General features: G+C 41.6%; 1 protein-coding gene across 1 annotated transcript in view; it reads left to right on the top strand.

Annotated features, from left to right (window-relative positions):
- Window positions 1-24205, top strand: part of ALDH2 (aldehyde dehydrogenase 2 family member) — a 59510-nt gene that overhangs the window by 13417 nt on the left and 21888 nt on the right. Inside the window, exons 3-8 of the mRNA XM_077462007.1 lie at window positions 13640-13780; window positions 16573-16652; window positions 16831-16942; window positions 18461-18589; window positions 19147-19260; window positions 20330-20432. Coding sequence (XP_077318133.1) covers window positions 13640-13780; window positions 16573-16652; window positions 16831-16942; window positions 18461-18589; window positions 19147-19260; window positions 20330-20432 — 679 coding nt within the window. The remainder of the gene's footprint in view (window positions 1-13639; window positions 13781-16572; window positions 16653-16830; window positions 16943-18460; window positions 18590-19146; window positions 19261-20329; window positions 20433-24205) is intronic.

The raw sequence follows: 24205 nt of genomic DNA, 5'->3' as shown, positions 1-24205 counted from the left end.
TTTCCCCTTGGCGTGACTACCAGGTTTAGGTCTCCAGCGCTGTGAGTGCCCAGAGCCGATGATTTTCTGGCAGCATCCGGTGGCCTTTCAGAGCACATGTGCTGCTGACGTCAGCAGTTGCATGCAAGGTGAATATCTCCTAAACCGTACAGGTTTGAGATATTCATTTTACCTACAGATAAACCTTATTCTAGGCTTACCTGTAGGTAAAAAAATGTAAAAAGGGGTATACAGCTGTTTTTTAAAGGGAAAGTAAACCCTGATGGGTTTTACTTGCTTTCTTTTACCCCACAAAGTAAAAAAAAAAAAAAGCATAATGTGCTCGTATGCATCACATACTAGCACGTTGTGATGCTTGCCTGCAAACAAAGCCTGCACTGCTCCCGCTGCAGGTCGCATCCATCTTTGCCTATCTTCCTTTCGGGGCCATTGACTCCAGTTCTGTGATTGGCCGGAGCCCCGTGAAGTCACTCCTGCGCATAGCAGCTGCCGAACACTGCACACTCGCCTGAAGAAACGGCACTTAGAGCCATTTCTTTACAATGTATGCACTGGTGACCTCATCGGCGCAATATACAGTAAATGCCTTCTAAACTGTGCATGTTTAGGAGATATTTACAGTACCTATAGGTACGCCTTAGTCTAGGCTTATCTATATGTACAACTTGCAAAAGAAGGTTTAAAACCTTTAAAGTTTCAAGGCTTACGTTTGGTAACCTGAACCTTCAGCTCCCTTAACATTTTCTATGGGATTAAGGTCTGGAGACTGACTAGGCCACTCCAAGACCTTAATGTGCTTCTTCTTGAGCCACTCCTTTGTTGCCTTGGCTGTGTGTTTTGGGTCATTGCCATGCTGGAATACCCATCCACGACCCATTTTCTATGCCCTGGTTGAGGAAAGGAGGTTCTCAACCAAGAGTGGACTACATGGCCCGTCGGTTTTTTTTTTTTTTTTTTTTTTTTAAAGTGTGTTCACTGTTACAGAAAATCAAAAATGTGTTTGATCCATCCGAGGGTGGTCTCTCTCCACTGATTCCTGCTGAGCAGGCAGATGACAGGTCCTGCCCGCTCCGCTATGCATAGATAAGGACGGAGCCTGCTCTGCTCTATGGGGCAGTCTGATGGAAACAGACTGCATTTCCATTTCCATCTGGTAGCCATCGGATAACAAATGTATCGCCAAACCTCCTGTTTTCAGCAGATGCCAGGCAGGTGTCCGCTGACATCTGTCTCCCCATAGAGGACAATGGGTGGCCCAATCGGGTCCATCTGAACGGCAAGGTGGACCTAATCATGTGAAAGAAGCCCATGTTCTTTTGCAGTTTCTTATTTGCAGTTTCAGCTGTACTTTTGAGCATCGTTTTGCAGTGTAAAAAAACAAAACAAAAAAAATCCTTCCAACACCATCTCTCACCCAGGTTTATATAAAACTGGTGTGTCTGGGGGCAGGATCTAGCATGGTGTGGCTTGTAGCAACAGCAGCAATGCAAGCTAATATACAGTATTTGGGAAATCTTTCAAAACTTGTTGTGCAAGGTTGTTTGTGGAATCTAATAGAACTGTGTATTGCACAAGTATTTTGGCTATCGGTTTATCTTGTCTAAGTTGGCATGCTCAGTTCTACAGTTTTGATATTTTCTACTTTTTGTATTGCAGAACAATAAGATGGGTAAATTGAGGTTTTGCAATAGTAGAAAATGTGTCTTTTGTAGGTGAGGCACAGGGTGGGCACCTTTTTGTATAAAGAGATGTGTAATCTGGGCTGCAACTAATGATTTTTATGATCAATTCCTCCCAGTTTGGTCTATAAATTTTTAGATCTGTAAAGGTTTAAAAATTTGTTCTCGACTATCTGTATGCAGTAAATGTATATAACCAGCTATATGGTTGGGCATCAACGTATCTAATAACAGACAGTACTATTAGAGGTTGAATCTGGTACTTATTATTATTATTATTATTATTTACCAATTCCCATCCAGGCCAATTCTGACATTTTTCTCCTACATGTAAAATGCATCCTTTTTTTCTTTTTTTCTAGCAAAAAAAAAAATTGCATAGAACCCCCAAAACATTATATATGGTGTTTGGTTTTTTTTTTTCTTTTATTTGGTTATTCTAATCGTTGGTAGGGTCAAATCGACATTCATTTTTGACCACAGTGATGCAAAAATTCAAAATGGCAGAATTAAAAAAAATAAAAATAAAAATAAAAAAACTCTTCTCAATAGAACAAATTTCGACAGTGTATAGCATCTCACAAAAGTGTTTACGCCCCTCATATTTTTGTAAATGTTTTATCTTTTTATGTGATGATACTTTGCTACAATGTAAAGTAGTGAGTGTACAGCTTGTATAACGGTGTAAATTTGCTGTCCCCTCAAATTAACTCCACACAGTCATTAATGTCGAAACCGCTGGCAACTAAAGTGAGTACATCCCTAAGTGAAAATGTCCAAATTGGGGCCCAATTAGCCATTTTCCCTCTTCAGTGTCATGCGACTCGTTAGTGTTTACAAGGTCGCAGCCGTGTCAAATTTGGTGGATCTCTCTCGATCTCTGGATCTGGGAAAAAAAGAACTGTTCTACATAAAGATGGCCTAGGCTATAAGATTTTCAAGACCCTAATTGAGCTGCAGCACGGTGGCCTAGACCCTACAGCAGTTTAACATGACAGGTTCCACTCAGAACAGGCCTTGCCATGGTCGACCAAAGAAGTTGAGTGGACGTGCTCAGCATCATATCCAGAGGTTGTCTTTGGATAATAGACGTATGAGTGCTACCAGCATTGCTGCAGAGTTTGAAGAGGTGGGAGGTCAGCCTGTCGGTGCTCAGACCATACGCCGGCCACTGCATCAAATTGGTCTCCATGGCTGTCGTCCCAGAATGAAAGCCTCTTCTAAAGATTATGCACAAAGCGCGCAAACGTTTGCTGAGACAAGCAGACTAAGGACATGATCCCCTCCCATTGGAGACTGGGCTACAGGGCAGTATTCCAACATAATATTGACCCCCAAACACACCTCCGACAACCACTGCCTTGCTAAAGAAGCTGAGGGTTAAGTTGCTGGACTGGCCAAGCATGTCTCCAGACCTAAATCCTATTGAGCATCTGTGGGGCATCCTCAAACAGAAGGCAGAGGAGCACAAGGTCTCTAACATCCACAAGCTCTGTGATGTCCTCATGGAGTGGAACAGGACTCCAGTGGAATTCTGTCAAGCTATGAACTCCATGCCCAAGAGGTTTAAGGTAGTGCTGGAAAATAATGGTGGCCACACAAAATATTGACACTTTGGGCCCAATATGGACATTTTCACTTAGGGGTGTACTTGCTTTTGTTGGCAAAGGTTTAGACATTAATGGCTGTGTTATTTTGAGGGGACAGCAAATTTACACTTGTACAAGCTGTACACTCACTAATTGACATTGTAGTAAACATTTCTTCAGTGTTGTCACATGAAAAGATATTATAAAATTGCCAACGTGTAAGGCATACTCTCAAAAGATACTGTATGTGTGGGGGGGGTTGGCTGTGTGGTTGTTTGGTGTGTGTGACACACCTTCTCGGCATGATGCTGCCACCACCATGCTTCACTGTTGGGACTGTATTGGACAGGTGATGAGCAGTGCCCGGTTTTCTCCACACATACCACTTAGAATTAAGGCCAAAAAGTTCTATCTTGGTCTCATCAGACCAAAGAATCTTATTTCTCACCATCTTGGAGTCCTTTCGGGGTGTGTGTTTTTTTTTTTTTTTTTTTGCAAACTCCATGTGGGCTTTTATGTGTCTTGCACTGAGGAGAGGCTTCTATCGGGCCACTCTGCCATAAAGCCCCGACTGGTGGAGGGCTACAGTGATGGTTGGCTTTCTACAACTTTCTCCCAACGGCATCTCTGGAGCTCAGCCACAGTGATCTTTGGGTTCCTCTTTACCTCTATCACTAAGGCTCTTCTCCTCCCCCGATGGCTCAGTTTGGCCAGACTGCCAGCTCTAGGAAGGGTTCTGGTCTTCTCAAACGTCTTCCATTTAATAGATTATGGAGGCCACTGGGCTCTTAGGAACCTAAAGTGCAGCAGATTTTTAATTTTTTTTTTGTAACCTTGCCCAGATCTGTGCTTTGCCACAATTCTGTCTGAGCTCTTCAGGCAGTTCCTTTTTGACCTGATTCTCATTTGCTCTGACATGCACTGAGCTGCAAGGTCTTGTGTAGACAGGTGTGTGGCTTTCCTAATAATAAAGTCTAATCGGTATAATCAAACACAGCTGGACTCGAATGTGTAGAACCATCTCAAGGATGATCAGAAGAAATGGACCGCATGTGAGTTAAATGAGTGCCTCAGCAAAGGGTCTGAATACTAAGGATCATGTGATTATTTCAGTTTTTATTTTTTGGTGCTAGTTCTCACCAGACGCAGTTCCTTTCAGTTCCGTGTGTGTTTTTTATTTATTTTTATTTTTTTTCCCCTGTCAATATGGAGTGCTGTGTGTACATTTAATGAGGAAAAAAAATTACTTAAATGATTTTAGCAAATGGCTGCAATATAACAGAGTGAAAAAATGTAAGGGGGGTCTGAATACTTTGTCCCCACTGTATGTATGTGTACAATAATTTTTTTACCATGAAGGCAATATATACAGGGTTTTTTTTTTTTTTTTTTTTTCTTTCTAGGAGGCATCTGAAGCTACATGAAGGGTATAGGGCAGGGATATGCAATTGGCAGACCTCCAGCTGTTGCAGAACTAAAAGTCCCTTGAGGCTTAGCAAGACTAGGACACCCAGAGGCATGATGGGACTTGTAGTTTTACAACAGCTGGAGATCCGCTAATTGCATATCCCTGGTATAGGGGAATATATTGCTCTATTAAAGTAATACTGAGACTTTTTTCATGGCTAAGGGGTTACTACTCCACATTGTATAAAAATGCTGTGTGATTCCCATTTTCTGATCCTCCAATTCTTCCACTGTCCCAAATCTATCTCCTGTTAAGACATAGCCTTTAGAGTAACTTTGCACTTGCTCAGTTTGTGTATTGTTGGTGTTTCTTAGCCCTAGTACACACGGTCGGAGAATCCGTCGGAATGTGTCCTATCGGACCGTGTTGTCGGATAATCCGACTGTGTGTGGTATGCATTGGAATATCCGTCGGACCCAATTTTCCAACTTGTTGGAAATATTTCCTGACCAACTGGGCCGATCGGACATACTCCGATCATGTGTAGAGAATTTTGATCGGACCAAGTGCCACGCATGCTCAGATCAAATTCCTACATCAAAGCTATTGGCTACTAGCCTGAATGTAGTCCCATCGTAACGAAATTACGTCATCACGTTCTGAAAGATCGGATTTTTCGACAACTTTGTCCGACCGTGTGTATGCAACAGTTTCGGACAAGATCCGACGGACAGAATCCGACGGATTTGGTTGTCGAAATCTCCGACCGTGTGTACAGGGGCTTAGGCTTGTACATGTGATCAGCACTGTCCTGACAGAGGGTCAGGGGTCCTGCAGCCTCATAGAACAGTCACAGTAGAATGAAAAATCCTCCAAGCTTTAACCAGACACTGATAGCAGTATATAGCAGTCTTGGGACTTCTAATAGGTATTTAGCAGTTGATATTTACTAAAATTGCATTTCCATGTTCTTTGTATTGTAGTAGACCAGATATAGTGAATGAAGGGTCCTAGGATTAATAATTTAAGGGTACACTCTAGCTATATATCTTTGTTCTACATACCCGTTCTGTGCAATTTTTTTGCACAGAGCAGCTCTGATCTTCTTCCTTCTCCCCTCGCTGGCACTTATGCCCCCTTTTCTCAGTGTGCCACCATAGGAAGCTGCCTCTTGTGGCACACTCGTGGGCTGTGCTGTCTGTGCCCACAGACATTCGCTAATGCCCAAACTTGTAGACTGTTTAATATAGGCTACAGTTTTGGAAAATGCAAATCTTTTTTTCATTAGTTGTGTTGGATGTTATATTTTATGCATCTTGCATTGCTTTTTAACGGCGTATCTGCTACTCTGCTAAAATGCAGTACAATACGCTAAAAACCATGTGTAGCTTCTGGGCCTCACGGACATTAGTCATTTTAAATGGTCTATTCTCATGTGATCCATTTCCCAGTATACTGGACAAAACTGGTGTATTCATTTTCTACAAAACTAGATTGCGGTTAGATCAAAATATGAATTTGTTTCTAATCATGTGCCTACTGACTGGCTTTCTGGGACAAATGTGCTTTGGGCAAACAGGAGTTGAATATTCTGGCTAGATTCCAGAACAATGATGTCTATTTGATAGGAGTTCTCTGTAGAAGTAATAAAAAAAAAAAAAAAATAAATAAAAAAAAAATAATAATAATTAGAATGCATAAATGACTTTTCCAAGTTTAAGTGAATATTTAAAAACTCCTGATAGGATCTCTTTTTGTAAAAGGTGGCAAAATGGCTGCTACTGTCCAACAATGGCAGAGTGCTAGATCTTGGTTCTAATTAGTAAAAAATACCTTGACAAAGCTGGTGGACTTCTAGAGTATGGGGTAAGTAGACATGCACTATCTTTCTGTGCAACCCCATCCATGGAGCTCAGCCTATGTGGAACCCCTGGTCCTAGTGTGTTGGGGGAGCGTGCCTTTGCCTATTTCTATTTTCACAAGTTCTTAAACTTGCAAAAGAAATCAGAAGGTCCTAGCAGCACTGTCGCGTAAATTAAAATGCGAATAAGATCGGGCACCTTTTTATGCCTACAGTGTACCAAATGGCTTATCTGAGTACTTACGGAGCATAGACCACCTTATAGCTGTGGTGGGAAAAAATACTAGATATTAGGTAGCATGAGTGGCTTCATATATGGAAGGTATGTTCACTTGAAGGCACACATTCCATTTATAATTTTATAAATAATTTACTTAGGAATGCTATGGCTCTATAAAAGCATGCTATTCTACAATAATCCCCCTGTATTGATCTACAAGAAAAAAATGACAAGGTGGAAACACCCTGGGCCTATTCATTCCGTAACTGCGTACACCGTACGTGGTGCGCATAGACGCTGGCCCCTGGTGTTTGCTGGTGGAAAGTAGCCAGGCTGTGGAAAGCCAAAGGGGGGCAGGATGGACCAGTCTGCAGTTCCTTTAAGCCTAAAGGAAGCCTAAGCCTAAAGTGTTGTCACTATCTTGCTATCCCTGTGAGTGTTCCCTCCCCCTCCCTTCTCTGTAGTAGTGGGTTATGGGGACACATTTCTTCCCTCTTGTAAGTCATGTTTCAGCGTATCAGGGTGGCTGAGACTCTAATTTGGGGTCATTTATTTTTTATCTTGCAGAGCAATACCCAGGAGAAAACTCAGGCACAGCCACCTAAAAGGAAATGTGCAGTGTGCGCAAACTGAGCCCCTCTTGGGGCAAAGCAGTTTGCGGCAGCTGTATCGAGGACTTTGTAAAAGATGACCCAGTTGCCTCTTGCCAGAAGATGCTAGCTTCTGTCAGATGAGCTTGCATCCACCTTTAGTTCCTTTTTAGAATGCTTATTGACAAGCTCCAGACTCCAGCTGAAGGGCCGTCTTCACAGAAGACAGCAGTCAGCACTCCGCAGCAGGCAGACAGTGAGGACTCTGAAGCTGAGGTCAGATCTACCCGTCCCCCTAGAGGAATCCTGGTCAGATAGAGTCCGGGGATAAAGAATCAACTTAAATCTCAAGCTTCGAGTGATCTGTAGAGGATGTGGATGACTTTTTAAGGCTATCTATACTAACCTTGAATTGAAAGAGAGGAAGTTCAGCTATCGAAACATGATCTCATGTTTAAGGGATTGCATAAGAAAATAAGAAAAAATCTAGAGTTTTTCCAGTCCATAGTTCAGTGATTGATACTATCAAACTAGAATGGGATAATCCTGAGAGAAAAAAACATTTTTCTCTAGTAACCTAAAAAGGTTTCCTTTTGATGAGGACACTGCACAGCCGTGGAATAAGAATCCCAAGCTGGATGTACCCCTTTCAAAGTTTTCAAAGAACTCGGACCTAGTGTTCGATGATATGGGCACGCTTAAGGATCCAATGGACAAGAGCGGGGATATCCTTCTCCACAGAGCCTGGGACTCTGCGGTTGGGAACCTCAAACATGCTCTGGCCTCCACTTGTGTGGCCAGAAATCTGGAGGTGTGGCTAACTCAGATTCAGACACATCTGTTAGCCGGTACCTCCAGAGAACAGATTTTGAAGTCTCTTCCACTTCCAATTTCAGGCCCTCCCCTTCTGTCTTTCCTCAGTCCCATGCATTTTCACAAAGGTGTTGGGGGAAACCCTGGCTCCATTGAGGCTGAAGGCGATAACCATTATCCCTTACTTGGAGGATTTCCAGGCTCTACGGGACTTCCTACAATCCTTAGGCTGGTTGATAAACCTAGAAAAGTCGTCCTTAATTCCGGCCCAGAAGTTGACTTGCCTGGGTTAGGACTTGCTCGTGGATCAAAGGGCCTTTCTTCCTCAGGAGAAGATTACAAAATTGATCCAAGCTATGTCAGTGTTGCAGACCAACCAGTCACTCTCTAATACAGGTTTCGTGGTCAGTGGGTCTGATGACCTCATGTTTTCCCACAGTCCCATGGGCGAGACGTCGTCTACGTCCATTACAACTGTTCCTGTTAAACTGGAACAGGGATGAAAGGTCCCTGGAGAAAAGGGTCTGGCTTCCCACCAGGGTAAAGAGAAGCCTGTAGTGGTGAACAAGCCAGCACCTAGCAGGAGGTCTCCTATGGTCCATTCCAATTTCCCAAAGGATTACTACAGATGCGAGTTCCTGGGGATGGGGGGGCCATCTCAAAAATGCAGTGGCACAGGGAGAGTGGTCCTTAAGGGAGGCAAGGGTTTTATCCAATCAAAGAGCTGCTAGCATTTCAAAGAGCCCTGCAATCTTTTCAGGCAGATCGGGGGTCACAATCTTCAAATTCTGTCGGACAATATCACGACAGTCGTGTACCTCAACAAGTAGGGGGGCACGAGAAGCCGGATACTTCAGGCAATTGCCCAAGAGATCCTTACATGGGCAGAGGGGAATCTGGCTTAAATTTCAGCTGTGCACCTGAAGGGGACACACAGTTGTCTAGCAGATTACCTCAGCCACCACCAGGTAGATTGAGACAACTGGTCCGTTCATTCTGAAGTCTTTGCAGACCTCACCAGCAAATGGGGATACCCATTACTGGATCTGTTCGCAAACCAGAACAACCGCAAGATGGAAATGTTCTTTTCCATTAACCCAGCAGACCAATCATTGGGGATTGATGTGCTGGCAAACCCATGGCCTTTCGGCCTGTTATGCCTTCCCACCAATCAAACTTATTCCAGAAGTCCTCATTTTTTTTTTTTCTAGCAGAAATGGAACTCATTCTAATTGCCCCATTTTTGGCCCAAGACGCCATGGTTTTTCCTGCTACCGACTCTAGTTTCAGAGCCTCTGCAGAGTCTTCCAAAGAGGGAAGACTTATTGTTGCAGGGTCCAGTATCTCACCCCCAGGTGATTTCACAAAGATTGTTGGCTTGGTAGCTGAAGAGAAGATACTAAGCGCCCAGGGGTTCTCAGACAAGGTAGTCAGGACTCTGGTAGACTGCGGAAAACCCAGTAACCAGAGCCATATTCCAAGGTTTGGAAAAAGTTTAATTCACGGTTATCGGAGAATCTGAGGTTAACTTATGATATTCCTGCAATTTTGGAATTTTTTTCAAGAGGGGGTCGACAAGGGTCTTTCCATTATTACCTTAAAGGTACAAGCAGCAGCGATTAGAGGTGTGTGTGTGTGTGTGTGTGTGTGTGTGTGTGTGTTTGTGTTTGTTTTTTTTCCCCCTCCAGGTTTCTCTCCTGCAAAATCCCATTGTAGCCAGATTTTTCAAATCCATTTTCAAGGACCAGGCCAGTAGTGGTGAGAAGTTGTCCAGCTTGGGACCTGTCCCTAGAGCTTCAAGCTTTGGTCAAATCTCCTTTTTGAGCCCCTAGAGGATATGTCTGTTAAACTGCTTGCGTTAAGATTGTTTTTCTTGTAGTTATTACCTCTGCTTGTAGGGTAAGTGAGCTGCAGGCCCTGTCAGTCAGGGAGCCTTTCCTCACGATTTTTGAGGATCGAGTAGTTTTAAAGACTGATCCAGGTTTTTTGTCTTAGGTGGCTAGTACATTCCACCGAACTCAGGATACTGTACTGCCATCCTTTTGTAGTTCGCCACAGGGTGACCAGGAAAGAGTTTTTAGTTGCTTAGACGTAAGAAGGATCCTCCTTGTCTATCGTAAGGTCACCAAGACCTTTAGGAAAACTGATGCCTTTTTTTGTCTTTTTTTTTTTTCAGGGACGCACAAGGGAAATAGTGCATCTAAAGCTACACTAGCCAGGTGGATAAAGCAAGTTATCTTTGAAGCTTGCAAAATCAGGGAGGCCACTCCACCTTTTGTCACTGCGTTCTCAACCAGAGCTTTATCTATGTCTTGGGCTGAGAGGGCTGTTGCCTCACCGGAGCAAATTTGCAGGGCTGCCACATGGTCCAGTTACTTGACCTTCATTAAACATTATTGCCTGGATCTCCTTTCGGCTCAGGAGCAGGCATTTGGTCGTAAGGTCCTGCAGGCAGTTGTCCCTCCCTAGACTGGCAAGTTCTGGCTCATTGTCTCATAGGCTGTCCTGGAAGACATTTTGAGAAAAGCTGAGTTAGACTAACCAGTAACTTTTTCTGAGAGTCTTCCAGGACAGCTGGATTCCCACCCAGATTTGTCTAACGTTCTATATATTTTATGCATACGTTTTGCAGAGACGTCCTATGGTTCTTGAGTAGACTGACACAGCGCCTGGAGGGCCGCCCTTTTATCTGGTGGGGGTAATGTGTTTCCTGTCCTGGTAGGAGGAGCCCTAGGTCTCATGGGCTGTCCTGGAAGAGTCTCAGAAAATGAGTTACCGGTAAGTCTAACTCTGCTTTTCTTTACCAATGCACCTCCTTCACCTTTCCACTAATACGCTCTTGTCACCTGAATCAGTGACCATAAATCTACCTGTTATCTGTTCTGGGACTCTGCAAATAGTCATTGACCTTTGCACTAAATCGTGTGTGTGTGTGTGTGTGTGTGTGTGTGTGTTTTTTAAGAAAAAAAAAAAAATGCTATATTGTTAACAGGGTTCTTATGTGTGACCCATTTTATATAGTCCTATTTCCTAATATCCCTGCTTTTATTTAAAAGCGGTGTAATCTCTCCTTATTTGTAGACCACTATCTCATGAGCCTGGTCTTCCTAACTCCCTTGTCTTGAACTGTACTGTAACCACGCTCTTGCTTTTGGTATACATCCCACCCCTGGTTTAAAAAGAGACCATAATACCTGCGCGTTGTGCTTTCACAGATTTTTTTTGTTAAATTGTTCTTCACTCTAGTTTTAACTGGCTTCTACTGGTGCATGGATTAGTATAAGTGGCTGTATTAAAATGTTAACCTTTTCTAATACCATTACCCTGGATTTACAGCTGATAGAAAGCCGTACAGGATAACCTGGTATGGCAGCGGATGCTGAGATTTTATCACTGTACCTGAAGATGTGTCTGATTGTAATCTGCTTTCTACCAGTCCATATGGTGTAGGTGAATAGATCACAAAAGCATCTTTTCTGCTGCTTTTGTTTTCCATCTATTTATTTAAAGCACGTCTAAGCTTGGATTAGCTTCAAGTATACTTTTCTAGGAACCTCTAGACTTTTATAGACAGTAGCTAGAAAGTAATATTTGCTGTATAAATCTGTGCCAGAATGACAGTAGTATAAAGTAGTGGGTGATATAAAAACTTATTTTTGTGCCAGGATCTACCTTTACAATTTGCACTATTGGATTAAAATGGAAGTTGGTGTACATATTCCTTTGTAGAAACTGCAAGCATTCCATAATTTTAAGTGTTTTTGACGATCTTTTGGTAAGAGCCTGCAGTCCCACCCAGACAGCATGAAGAAACCAGCTACATTTGGTAGCACATACATCTCCTCCTAGTGACTATAATCAGTGGTAGTTTTTGCCAATATATATTTGGAGGTTAAGGATGTCCTTCATTTGTTGCCTGGAAATTGCAATTAAAGTACCCTTTTATGGTAGAAAGTCGGCTGCCGTTTATGGTTATTTTCCCCACCGTGTTTTCGGAATTAATCACTTGATCCCCTGCAGATTTTGTAAGTTTGCCCACTTACAAAGACATGAAAGGTATCATAGGTCTGGGTGTCCAAACTTTTTTCAAAGAGGGCCAGATTTGATAAAGTCAACATGCATAAGGGCCGGCCATTTTGCCTGACATTCTTTGAACCATTAAAATTCGGTACTAATATACTGCCCATCAAGAATTCTCTTGCCTTTGTCGCGCTCGTTCCCAACAGATGAATGCTCTGCTGTTTAGGGGTACCATTAATTCTTGATGGTACCCCACACATTGGAAAATCTGAGGTGCTTTTGGTGCAGTGCAATTAAAAAAAAGCTTGGACTTCTTTCCCTGCATCTTTGTGAGTAGGGAAGTCCACTGAAACGAATGGGCTGCCCTACACGCAGCCACACAGATGTGAACCAAGGGCTTGTTCACATGTCAGGTTGGAGGGGCATTAAAAGCGCATGGTTAAGCAGTTTTTACCACCCCAACTTCTCCCCCTTTGGCTGCAGAGGGAGCAGTTGGGGGTGTACACATGCTGTGGCTGCAGCTGTAGGTATACCCAGGGCGAATGGGCCTGCAGTGCAACTAATCCGAAACTGTGGATTGCACAGTTTTCTTTCATTTTTTTTTTTTTTTTTTTTTTTACAGTATTTCTTTCATTTTGCAAATAATCGCTCCAACAGTTGTCTCCTTGCTGATAGGTCTTGTAGCATATTTCAGCCTTGTGCAGGTCTACAATCCATTTCCCTGACCTTCTTTTGACAGCGCTTTCGTATTGCCCATGATGAATGGTTTAAGGCTGGGTTCACACCTAATATCGTTGCAGCTCAAAGCAGGGTCTGGTGTGTCCCTGTTCTCAGTTTTTTAGGGATGAATTGGGATGAATCACTTCCAAACAAAAGTGAGGGGAAAAGGTTCAGGATGTTACAAGGAGGCATTCAAACGCAGAAACAATTTCATAAAGAAAATGGATTACAGAGCAATTAAGCGGTGGATGCATGTAAGATTATTTTCGTAGCATTCAGATATTTAGTGTTATTGTAGAAGTCTACCCCCTCCATGTTTTTAAATTGTACCCTATTACAAAAAAATGTGGATGGCTTCATGTAGAAATATAAAATGGATAGTGTTTCTTGGTTTGTAAGAGTTCATATTGTCCAGTCGGCAAACAGTTTCTGTATGCTTACTCCAAGTTTTTGAATATCTTTTATGTAGAAGAGCATTTGTCCCAAATTTATAAAGAAACCAAATATTGTGCCAATTAATAATGCATCCCTTCTGGCGGTGCTTGGTACAGCTACCTTTATGAATAGCGTGGCTACAAAAGGTGTTTACTCAGAAACCTGAACGGTAGTATTGTTCAGTATGTAAAGTGCCATCTTATCAGAACTGCTATTTCATGTAAATGCCTTGCGTTCTTGGCTAAGTTTACAGTATTGTCCTAAGGTTAATCTTTTTTTTTTTTTTTAACTGGTATTTTTATAGGCAGATGTTGACAAGGCTGTGAAAGCAGCAAGAAATGCGTTTAAGTTGGGATCACCATGGAGAAGAATGGATGCTTCACAAAGGGGACTCTTGCTAAACAGGCTTGCTGACCTTATTGAACGGGACAGGGCTATTCTGGCTGTAAGTAGATGGTGGGGGGAAAAAATGGTCACAAGTTTCAACCTAAAACAATTATTTAAAAATATAAGATTTAATGAAATTGGAAACTTGCATCGTTCTGATTGGTTCACACAATCAATCTGTGTAAAGCAGAGTGTGGGTTTATTTTATTTTTTTTTTGTACATTTTAATAGGGTTATTTCACCAAAATCGGATGCAACATATTTTTCACGACACCTGACATTTTGTATAATTCACATCGCAGAACTTTATCAATGATTCGATAATTTTAAAGTTTAATGCATGCCTTTTACCCCTGAATGAAATTTAATAAGACCCGTTTTGGGATGGTTGCTCGATCAACTAACTGCAAGCTTTTGCCAGAAGTAATACAATCTAGTGCAGCTATTTCAATCACTGGAGGTTGGCACAGGCATCCTCTTGCCTCTCCCAAAGTCTTCTTTTACCCTAGTTACTAAAAAAATATTGAGTGACCATGAGGCCTTTCATACCTGGTTGTAAGGCCGAAACTATCGATTATGAAAATAGTATCAACCATTTTCATAATTGGTCAGCCAATTAGTTGGCCTGCATACAGAATGCATTATTTAACATATCAGGTAATACAGTGCAGCACAAATACAGCTCGGTACACCATCCATACATGTAAGTAAGTGCCTGGGCTTGAGGCACTCTGAAGGAAGGAGGAGCCTAAAGTGTCAGTGGGGGACCCCAAAAGAGGAGAATCGGGGCTGCTCTGTGCAAAACCATTACAGAGCGGGTAAGCGTAACACGTTTGTTTAAAAAAAAAAAAAAAAAAATAGCTTTAAAGACGTTAATACAAGGCATTACAATTTTTAATTTAAAGTAATCGCTAGTTGCAGCCCTACCTGGTTGCATTTATAGCCTTGCCTTTTTCACCTGGACATTGGGGAAAGTTCACTTTGGCCTAAACTTGTAAATAATCCTAACATCCCATGATTTGTGAAGCTGGGATCTGATAAATAGGCCCCAATAAACATTCTTTTTCTTGAAAGAAAGGAGTGAAAAGTCTGATGGCATTCTTTACCAACATTTCTGTGCAGTGTTTTAAAAAAAAAAAAGTTTTTGGCTTATTTGTCCTGTTTGATTTTAGCTTTCCATAGGTTGGCCATACATTATACAATTTTTACCAAAACATGAGGTCACTCCTAAAACATTTCTAATCTGTATGCAATCAAGTAGGCCCTCGCACTACATAGAACAGGGATCCTCAAACTACGGCCCACCACCTGTTGCAAAACTACACATCCCATGAGGCATTTGAAAACTGACATTCAGACATGACTAGGCATGATGGGAATTGTAGTTCCTGAACAACTGGAGGGCTATAGTTTGAAGACCCATGTAGTAGAAGGTAAATCTAAAGAAAATTGAATAAAGTATAATGTAGGGTCAGCCATAGACCTAAAAGTACCCCTCCATAAATGTATCACAGGAAATAATGCAAACCGCCCAGTTTCCTCAGTTTGTCTTCCAAGTATCCCTTTTCCAGCTGTTTGCATATCATTGCATGACAATAGATTTTTTTTGTTGGTTAAAGGCCATCTTCCAGAGCTGATATTTGTTCTGTTTGAAACTAACTGCCTATGGAATTAGAAATTGGTGTAACGTTCCTGTAACATATAGGCTTTTAGAGGAAGGGGGATAAAAACCTCACAGCCAGTCAAGAGCAGCAGAATTTTGGTGGGGGAAAAAAAAATGCTTTGACGCTTCTAAAAGCGTGTTAACGCTAGGTGTGATTAGCGCTTGGGCTTTAATTTCAATGGCCAGAGTAACACCCTAATGCCCCGTACACACGAGCGGACTTTTCAACATCCAAAGTCCGAAGGACCGAGTCCGTCAGACTATCCGATCGTGTGTGGGCTGCAACGGACTTTTGATTCGCCAAAGTCTGACGGACTTTAGAAATGAAGCATGCTTCAAATTTTCCCGACGGAACTCCGCCGGACCCGGTCCCCTTCGAAAACTCCGCTCGTGTGTATGCTACTCCGACGGACTAAAACCGACGCTAGGGCAGCTATTGGCTACTGGCTATGAACTTCCTTATTCGAGTCCGGTCGTACGTCATCACGTTCGAATCCGTCGGAGTTTAGTGTGATTGTGTGTGGCCAAGTCCGTTCGGCCGAAAAGTCTGTCAGAACTCCGTCGGAATTCCAGCAGAACTCCGACGGAACTCCTTTGGAAGTCTGTCGGACTTAAGTCCGCTCGTGTGTACGGGGCATTACACTTGACATGCTTGTGTTAAACTTTTACAAGAGTCTCTTTTTTTTTTTTTTTTTTTTTTTTTTGATTCTGCTAAAATGGCCATGTCATGGGGAAATATGTCTAAAAGTGAACCTGTGGCTAGAATATGCACACAATTTTACTTAAGCAGCAAGGGAACAAGCAGTCCTTCACATCTGCAGCCATAGGTACTGTGGAGAAATTCATCTTTTAAAATGTAATGGAGAGAGGGTCCTTTAGCCCATATGGGGAGAGTGACAATGCTGCGCCTCCAGAATTGCAGTATGGTCAAGAAAGCATTGTCACCCTAGGACAGGAAATGTCAGGACTAACAGGTGGAAATTGGGGGCTGAAAACGAATTCATTGACTAAAGTGACAGACTGGTGAGCTGCAGCCATGACGCCAAAGGACCATTAATCTCCAATATAGGACTTTTTTTTTTTTTTTTTTTTTTTTTTTTTTTAGGCATGATTTAATTTTCCTTTTGCAGCTAAATATTTTGTTTACTAACCTTCCAGAAATCATTTGTTTTTCCTTTATTTGATAGAATTTGGAAACCCTAGATAATGGAAAGCCTTATGCAATCTCCTACGCAGTGGACTTGGATCTTGTACTCAAATGTCTGAGGTAAGCTGCTTTTTAAGGAGAATAATTTAATTTATACTCTACCACACTGAGAACATCCTACCATAAATAAGATTAAGCATTGTAAAAGATGTTTGCCTTGTTTTAAATGGAGAACTGTCCTAGTGACATTTTATAGTGTGGCTGGAACTCTTACACACGTCTTTATTCTGTGCTTCAGATACTATGCTGGATGGGCTGATAAATGGCATGGCAAAACTATTCCCATTGATGGAGATTATTTCACATATACCAGACATGAGCCCGTTGGGGTCTGTGGACAGATCATCCCGGTACGTCTTCACAAACTTGGTCATATTTGACTGTTAGTTAGAAATCAAATGCAGCAGATTTCCTGCTGAATATTGCATGCACTATTTTATATAGCATTTATTTTCTTTAACGGATTTCACTGACTTGATTATATCTGATTTTGGTGTCTTACATTTAAATCCACCTTTTGCAAAAAAGTAGTAAATGCAGCAACATTGATTTCATGATCGGTGTGTATTTACAAGTCTGCAGTGAATTGCACCTGCATTTAGCACATTTTCAGGTGCTGTGACAGGCTTTTGCAATGTGTTCCCCTACTCTTGGGTCCATATGTTTAGGTGGAAGTGCTGGGGAAGTATGGCTTAAGAAGGGGTTTCTGCATGCTTTGAACTAGTCCTTCTGCTACAGTGGCAAATGGGACTTCCACTGAGTGATCCCGGACTTTGACCTTTTTAAATTAAAAAATGTTGCAGGCAGAAGCAACTCCTCCTATACAGATAAGCGGGGGTCAGTTTTGGGGATGTTTTGTGCAGCCATGCTTCAAGTGCTTCTAAAGTCAGAAGGGTTTTTCCTAATGCATTGTATGCATTAAAGTGATACGAACAAAAGCTATCCCTCTATAGTGTGTACTTGTCCCAATTAAGAGCACTAAGTGTCATTGCTTTCTCTGCTGCTTGATTCCTCTATCGGCATGAATTCCTTCCTTCTGACAAATTTTCCTGGCACCAAGAGAAAAAAGTGACAGGGGAGGGAGCTACAGCTGATTGGCAGCCTCGGCTGTTCCTGTGTGCTGTGATTGCTCCCTTCCCGCCAATCAGTCGGCTGTCGGCTCTCCTGAGATCTGAGTAGTGTAATTTTCAGCTCTGTCCCCTTTTTTTCTGACAGCTCAGATGAGCTTTATAAATTCTGGATTTTTAATTGGTTGTAGATAAGACTGCAGAATAACTGGTACAATTTATGTAGGTGGATTTGATTCATCTATCACATGTTTACAACCACATTAAGCTAAAATCCTTTTGTCCCACTCTTCACCCCTACCCCTTATGCTTACCTGAGCCAGATCTCTAGCACTATACATGAGAACTGTGCCTTTCTCCACTACCTCTCTTCCGGCTCAAACAGCGACAGGAGCCATTGGTTCCTGCTGCTGTCAGTCACAGCCAGTGAGGAGGTGGTGGGGCCAAGCAACACGGTTTGTCTATGTACACAGAGCCAGCTTGGGAGTTTCCCCATAGCAAGCGGCTTGCAGGGGGAAAGAGCCAGGATCACTGATGGGACCAAGAATAGAAGGATTGGGGCTGATGCTTAACTAAGTATAACCGGTTTGTAAAAACTTTCCCCTTTTACAATCGCCACTTTCATGTTGCACCCTAAATATAGGTGTGGCATAAAACATGGTTAAAAAGGGGACTTGGCTTTTTTTAAATGTGACCTATCCAGTCATTTGTGTGATTGGCAGTACTGGTCTTTGATGTAGTAATTTTCTTTAGAGTTTAACTTGATTCATATTGTGTGGTTTTTTGTTTTGTTTTTTCCAGTGGAACTTCCCATTGCTGATGCTTGCCTGGAAGTTTGGTCCTGCCCTGGCAACTGGAAATGTGATTGTCATGAAGGTGGCTGAACAGACTCCTCTCACTGCTCTTCATGTTGCCAGCCTAGTGAAAGAGGTAGATCTTTGGATTCCAGTGTATTGCTTGAGTTTTTTGCCTTTACAGTCCATATCTTCTGTTAACCTTTTTTTACCAGGAGGTATTTAGAATATTTGAAAGCCTAAAAATGACCTCCAGTCGCTGTAAAGGCGTGAAGAGCTCATTCCTGATGTTTTCCTGCAAGTTGCCTGTAAAGCTGCACATATCTTGGATACCTGAATATATTGCACCCCCTGATCTCTTCCTCCTGGTCTTTTCAGAGTGAAGGGACAGGTCCCAGTCAGATTTCTACTTATCGGCTAGAGACTTTTTGTTTCTACCCTCTGGAAGCAGCAGCCTACAAGCTTTGCACAAATCGAAGACTTGATGGCCACTGACTTTTTAATAAATCCGGAACTGTTTGTAGAAATGATCTTCTTGAAACAAGTAACAGAATGGCCTCACGTACTTTTACTTATACAGACATTGAATAAAGTCTGATTTGTGAATTTAAGCTCCACATTGCTCTATAGTGATATTGTTTGTTAACCAAACCACCCCAAAATCAGGAATTAATCGAATTTCTCTTCATTCAGGCTGGATTCCCACCCGGAGTTGTTAACATCATTACAGGAATGGGTCCCACGGCGGGTGCTGCCATCTCTTCTCACATGGATGTAGATAAAGTTGCCTTCACTGGCTCTACAGAGGTAATCCTGCACATTCCTGATCCTTAAAGACCAAATGCCTATATGCTTTGCAAAGTCTGATAACCTTTATCAAGTCTGGTGCCATTTGGTGATGGCAAATGAGGGAAACTGTTTATACTCCCAGCATGTAGCTATAGAATTAGGCTGGTAATTTGGGTATCTCCTCTGTGTGTAGTGAGGGTTGCAAAAAAATTGTGCCCAAATCCAACAGTCGTGTTTAAGCCTATTAACCCAATGGACAACTGTACAGTGAGTAAAAGTATATCCTTTTAGATGAAAGCCCCCATCAAGTCCTCCAAGCCTGTTACCTGCCTGTCCATGATAAACTGGGATATTTGCTTTTGGAACTGCTGGGTGCTAAACTATCTATTCACAGCATGTCTCCTGGCTGGTCTGTGCATGCGCAATATAGTTCGAATTACCATCAATGGAAATATGTACAGATATTTTCTAGTCTGCCTGTTGAACTGAGCACAGTTTTAATAATAAAGATTTCATTTAATCTAGAACAGTGAGAAGGCTTGTTCCTTGTCTATGGAAAAACTGTTAAAAAAAATAAAAATAAATAAATAAAAAAAACGTTATATACCTTCTCCCCTCATTTATACTTGAATGAGTAAATGCTTCATAGTCTGACCCTGACCCTATTGGGGGAGGTGTCACCTCCCTCATGTCCCTGTAACATTAGATCAAGAGATGAGGAGATGGTTGTCAATGGGAGAAGATTCAGATACTAATGGTAGCAAAAACAAGTTTTTGTTTTTGAGGTTTTTTCCCCTCCGCCTTCAGAACTAAAGGGCTGACCCATCCCTGCCCCCTCAGAGAATAAAAAAAAAGTATGTAGTGGTACTTGTGGTACTTTTGAAATAACATATTAAAAAATAAAAGTACCACTACATACTATTTTTTTTTTCTTTTTTTTTTTTCTTTTTTTTGCGTTTTTTGTTTTGTTTTTTATACGTAATTTCAAAGCATATGCTTTGATATTGTAGTGTACATTGTGTTTTTAGGGCTGAAAAAGATCTTGAGACACAATGCGTGCGTACTTATGTCATCTTTTTTGCCTTAGGTGGGTCGTTTGATTCAGCAAGCAGCTGGTAAGAGTAACTTGAAGAAAGTCACCCTTGAACTTGGTGGAAAGAGCCCCAACATCATATTTTCTGATGCAGACTGTAAGTGACTAGCTAATATACCACAGTCGGTACAATTGAAATTTTGTCTTTCATCTTAAAAATGCATATGATTGAAATAATGTAATGGTTTTTGGATAGCAACAGTAAATGGGCAGCAGAGCCATGCAGTCAGGTGTGTATCCAGCAATTAAGAAAAAGAAGCTGTGCTGAAAGTCATAAAATGATGTGCTATATGCTCATATACCATAAATAGTGCTAAAATTACCACCATGAGAAAACATATTTCTCACCATGTGTACAAAAATTATTGATATTGCAAACTTAAATAAAAACGATGCTAAGAAACAAATGTATATAGTCCAAAATTGAATGGGAAGCTGATGGTTAAATGTAGAGGCAGGCGGATAAGAAAATAAAACTTCAGTCCACTTAGGTGACACCGCACAACACCCTCAGAATATGAAGCAAGTGCACCAAGGAAAAAATCCTCCATCATTAGATCCAGTGAGGCTTACCAGCTAGCCAGATCTCTTTTTAAGGAGATCAAACTTGCCTGCAACTTTAACCCCCAATCTGGACCTCTGTATCAAGATACACCACAGGTAACTCCAATCTGTACATCTCCTCCTTAGAGCGTCTCTCATCCCAGCCACATCAATTTAATGGGATAAAACAAACAGATCCCATAGCTTAACTCCACAAAATACTTATTAAAACATGTAAAAATTAGGATATCAAACTCACAATTTAGCCGTATACAAGCGTGTGTATAAAATAACGAGCCGGCCGGCTCTTTCTCACTGCCCGTCCTTCCTAGACCAACGGGGAATGGCGGTGACGTCAGCACGCCACTCAACCCTATGTCATTTCATCAAAGCTGACTTCTTCCTGAGGTACCCAGGAAGAGAGCCGGCCGGCTCGTTATTTTATACACACGCTTGTATACGGCTAAATTGTGAGTTTGATATCCTAATTTTTACATGTTTTAATACATTTTAAATTTTATTTAAGTTTGCAATATCAATTTTTGTACACATGGTGGGAAATATGTTTTTTCATGGTGGTAATTATATTAGCACTATTTATGGTATATGAGCATATATCACATAATTTTATGCCTTTCAGCGCAGCTTCTTTTTCTTAATTGCTGGATACATTTGGTTGGTTTTAATTGTGTGTATCTCACATTTAAGTTGCAGCAGGAGTTTTCTAATTTATTTTGTCAACGGATATTCATTTATTTACTTATAGACAGCGCTGTTTTTTCACTTTTTACGTGTATCCAGCAATACAGGTAGTGATTCATTATTCTTTAGACTTGGTCAAACTCCAGGTATTGTAACAGTCTTGGACCCCACATAAGCCATGTACACATGGTAAGATTGTTGCCAGGGGATTGTCTGACAGACTGTCCTAAATTCTTACCATTAGTACACTCCTTTTGACAATTGGCCAACAAACGTTGGATGACAGGCTAGTAAATTATCTGCAGACAATGGCTTGCCGTCAGATTTTCGTATGCTCAGTACACAAATTCGTCACAAAAGTCAAACGTACAAACATGCATGCTCGTGATCAATGATCACTAAATGTGAAATTAGAAGGGGCCCAAAGGGTGGTGCTCACGTCACTACGTTAGTGTTTGTGGCACGACAATTGTGTACTGTTGGTATGCAAGACAAGACCCTGGCACACGCCCTTTTGACAAAAATCAGAAGCTCGGTTGGCCAATAATCGTACCGTGTGTACGAGGCTTTAGTCTCCATGTGATTTTTTTTATTTTATTTTTTTATTTTTTCAGACATTTGTGTAGTGTACAGGTTGGTTAGTTATTGACTGACACATTACCAAGTCGGTGGTTTGGCTTTAGCAAGAGTTCATGCTGCATTGAAACAAACATTCTCCATGCAGGATGTTGGGCAGTTCTTGGAAGTTAAAATGGAACTCTGGTCTCTCCTGAAAATTAAACCGCCACTCTTCTCCCACGATTCAGCAGGGTGCTCACCCCAGCCATTTTCTCCGTGTCCTCCCTCACCAGCATCTTTACTCTGACAGCTTTCAGCTTCACAGCTGGGTGTCCACTGTGCATATGTGAGCTGCGATGCACTCTGTGACTGGGCCCGCAGTCTTCTGGAAGCTCAATTTCACAGAGGAGCTGGGGAGGAGGTCTTAAAGCAGAACTTCCCCTTTTTGGTTTAATGTGTTGCCAGTGATTGTCCCATCTGGCTACAAAATCATACTGGGGAGGCACAACCTAAAAAATGCATTTAAAGTTAAGATGGTGCTGCTGTAAGACCAATAAACAGTACAAAATTGATTACAGCGCACACATACAAAAATTACATTTAAATCCTGCAAGGCTATTTAAAACGCCTGAACATAATAAAAATGGGGATTTGGTCGCACTATATGGTCATGTAGTGCTAAGCCCACTTGCTGCATCAAAGTGCCCCATTATCAGTGGATCCTACACTAGTAATAGAATGAGAAATCCTGTGTCTCAATCATGGGAGACAAACTCATCTTTATGGGAGAACTGAAAGGACTCCTATGAATTGTGACCAAATCCCCATATTTTTTAATATGTTCAGGGTGTTTATAACTAGCCTTGCAGTAGTAAATGTCATCTTTGTATGACTAACCAGCATTGACCGCCCCCTCTTTTTTTTTTTTTTTTTTTTTTTTTTTCTCCTATTGGTTATTTAATTTCCTAAAACCTCAGTTCTTTCTTGGGTTTGTGATGCACCAATTGGGTTGGTAGTCTACTTTTAATTTTGAAAAGCTGTCCATAGATGTTTGGTCCTTTTGCAGTATAACAGGATGCTGATTAAAATCTGTGTGATATCTGTTTTGGATCTGAACTAGAACCGCTCGGTACCTTTGTTTCTGTCCCCCTGGCCAAATTAATCCTCAATATAAAAGTGTGCACACTTGAAGTCAAACACTGACAGACAGAGTTCAGTATTCAGATACTTCTCCTTTTTATTTCCTGAACTCCGGCTGATATACAATGAGCCGATTATCTTACTATCAAATCAAAAATTAGATGAAAGGCAGTGTGTACAAACCACAAATTATACATATTCATTATTGTGACGGAGTATAAGCTTTTTAGCTGGGTTATGTCTAAGAAAAGGGAAAAGCAAACTATCGTAGCTAAAATAGGGTCTTGTTTTCAGCCCCTTCTTCCTCTTGGGTGTAGTCTCATGGTGCCGAAAACAGGCGCAATCTTCTTTTTGACGGTGCCCTTTTTAACCCTTGCGGTTTCGTTCCACATGAAGGGAAAAGCTGGCAGACATCTTAATTATGATTAAATAAGTATGATTAAGGTTGATAGCTGATAGTGAAAGATAAGCACTTATATCTATAAGAGTAACAGAAATAGGCATTTCACTTAACACTCATGATCACATCTGTTACATACCCCTGGAACAAGGATTTGTAAGGTGTGTGTGTGTGTGTGTTGGTGGTGGGTGGGTTTTTTTTTCTTCCTCCCCTCTTGTGGTGGTTTTACTTGGTGACGGGCTCTTCTGAAGAAAAGCACTGCACGCAAGATTTCCACAATGCTGGTAATGCTCCCAGTGGTTTTGAGGTATTGCATAAAACCTTTGACCGACTAAATCTAAATATTTACACGAATGCTAACAAATCTAGAAATATCACAATTTGGCTGCAACAAAGCTACCAAGTCTTGTGAGTTTTTAACCACCTTAATACCACGCTCTATCTATTGCCTTGTAATAAGGTAGCCTCAACCATGATCCCAGTTAACCACTTCCCGACCAGCGCACGACGATGTACGTCGACAGAAT

This window comes from Lithobates pipiens, unplaced genomic scaffold, assembly GCF_037356315.1.
Source record: "Lithobates pipiens isolate NorthernLeopardFrog02 unplaced genomic scaffold, aLitPip1_a1.2 Scaffold_3, whole genome shotgun sequence".
Taxonomy (NCBI): domain Eukaryota; kingdom Metazoa; phylum Chordata; class Amphibia; order Anura; family Ranidae; genus Lithobates; species Lithobates pipiens.
The sequence above is the reverse complement of the archived record's forward strand: the minus strand, read 5'-3'. Positions and strand labels throughout refer to the sequence as shown.